General features: G+C 69.2%; 1 protein-coding gene across 1 annotated transcript in view; it reads left to right on the top strand.

Moving 5' to 3' along the window:
- Nucleotides 1-40: 40 nt before the first annotated feature.
- The window catches only part of ZBED1 (zinc finger BED-type containing 1), a 4341-nt gene continuing 2198 nt past the window's right edge, over nt 41-2183 (top strand). Inside the window, exons 1-2 of the mRNA XM_025049760.1 lie at nt 41-1951; nt 2110-2173. Of these exons, the coding sequence (XP_024905528.1) occupies nt 165-1951; nt 2110-2173 (1851 nt within the window). The 5' untranslated portion in view covers nt 41-164. The remainder of the gene's footprint in view (nt 1952-2109; nt 2174-2183) is intronic.

Below are 2183 nucleotides of genomic sequence, written 5' to 3' on the forward strand. Positions count from 1 at the left end.
CCGCTCTGGGCAGAGGCCGCGCTGCAGGAGGCACGGCCCGTGGGGCCCTGGTCCCCGAGCAGCCTGGGTCCCGTCTGTCTCACGCTGTGTTTGTCTCGCTGCTTCTCAGCAGGTGGCCACGCATGAGCTGAGCCGAGCCCGCCGGCCGCCCCGGCGCGCGCAGGATGGAGGCCAAAGGCGCCGACGGCTCGCAGACGGACCTCAAGCTGGTGGCGCACCCGCGCGCCAAGAGCAAGGTGTGGAAGTACTTCGGCTTCGACACCAACGCCGAGGGCTGCATCCTGCAGTGGAAGAAGATCTACTGTCGCATCTGCATGGCGCAGATCGCCTACTCGGGGAACACCTCGAACCTGTCCTACCACCTGGAGAAGAACCACCCCGACGAGTTCTGCGAGTTCGTCAAGAGCAACACGGAGCAGATGCGCGAGGCCTTCGCCACGGCCTTCTCCAAGCTCAAGCCCGAGGCCGCGCAGACGGCCGCCCAGGACCCGCTGGGCGCCAAGGCCGGCCACGGCCACGGCCACGGCCACGGCCAGGAGAGCAAGCGGCAGCAGGAGCTGACGGCCGCCGTGCTGGGCCTCATCTGCGACGGGCTGTACCCCGCGTCCATCGTGGACGAGCCCACCTTCCGGCTGCTGCTCAAGACCGCGGAGCCGCGCTACGAGCTGCCCAGCCGCAAGTTCGTGTGCGGCAAGGCCATCCCCGAGCGGTACGCGGCCGTGCGCGACGCGGTGCTCAAGGACCTGGCCGAGGCCGCGTGGTGCGGCGTCTCCACCGACCTGTGGCGCAGCGAGAACCAGAACCGCACGTACGTGACGCTGGCCGCGCACTTCTTGGCGGGCGGGCCGCCCGGCTGCCTGAGCGCGGGCTCGCGCTGCCTGAAGACGTTCGAGGTGCCGGAGGAGCACGCGGCCGAGACCATCACCAGGGTCCTCTACGAGGCCTTCATCGAGTGGGGCCTCAGCTCCAAGGTGTTCGGCGCCACCACGGACGGCGGCAAGGACATGGCCAAGGCCTGCTCGCTGCTGGACGTGTCGGTGCAGATGCCGTGCCTGGCGCACACGTTCGACGCCGCCATCCGCCAGGCCTTCCAGCTGCCCCGGCTGGGCGCGCTGCTGGCGCGCTGCGGCCGGCTGGTGGAGTACTTCCAGCAGTCGCCCGTGGCCATGTGCATGCTCTACGAGCGGCAGAAGCAGGAGGGCGCGGCGCCCTGCATGTTGCTTAGCAACCGCGTGGGCTGGTGGGGCAGCACGCTGGCCATGCTGCGCAGGCTCAAGGAGCAGCAGTTCGTCGTGGCGGCCGTGCTGGTGGAGGACAGCAACAACCACCACCTCATGCTGGAGGCCGGCGAGTGGGCCACCATCGAGGCGCTGGTGGAGCTGCTGCAGCCCTTCCGCCAGGTGGCCGACATGCTGTCCGCCTCGCGGCCGCCGACCATCAGCATGGTGAAGCCGCTGCTGCACATGCTGCTCAGCAGCACGCTGGCCATCAAGGAGGCCGACTCCAAGGAGATCAGCATGGCCAAGGAGGTCATCGCCAAGGAGCTCGCCGCCACCTACCAGGAGGCGCCGGAGATCGACCTGTTCCTCAATGTGGCCACCTTCCTGGACCCGCGCTACAAGCGCCTGCCCTTCCTGTCCACCTTCGAGCGGCAGCAGGTGGAGAGCCGCGTGCTGGACGAGGCCAAGGGCCTGCTGGACAAGGTGAAGAACGCCGGCTACCGGCCGCCCGAGGACGGGGCGTTCGCGCTGCCCGAGGAGCCGCCGGCGAAGAAGTCGCTGCTGCCGTCCACGCCGCCGCCCGCCAGCGTCATCAACAACATGCTGGCCGAGATCTTCTGCCCGTCGGGCGGCGTGGAGGACCAGGACGAGTGGCAGGCGCAGGTGCTGGAGGAGCTCAGCAACTTCAAGTCGCAGAAGGTGCTGGGCCTCAACGACGACCCGCTCAAGTGGTGGTCGGACCGCCTGGCGCTGTTCCCCGTGCTCCCGCAGGTGCTGCGCAAGTACTGGTGCGTGGCCGCCACGCGCGCCGGCCCCAGCGCAGGTCCGAGGAGCTCAGCAACTTCAAGTCGCAGAAGGTGCTGGGCCTCAACGACGACCCGCTCAAGTGGTGGTCGGACCGCCTGGCGCTGTTCCCCGTGCTCCCGCAGGTGCTGCGCAAGTACTGGTGCGTGGCCGCGACAC

Source organism: Pteropus alecto, unplaced genomic scaffold (genome assembly GCF_000325575.1).
Source record: "Pteropus alecto unplaced genomic scaffold, ASM32557v1 scaffold96, whole genome shotgun sequence".
In the NCBI taxonomy this organism is placed as follows: domain Eukaryota; kingdom Metazoa; phylum Chordata; class Mammalia; order Chiroptera; family Pteropodidae; genus Pteropus; species Pteropus alecto.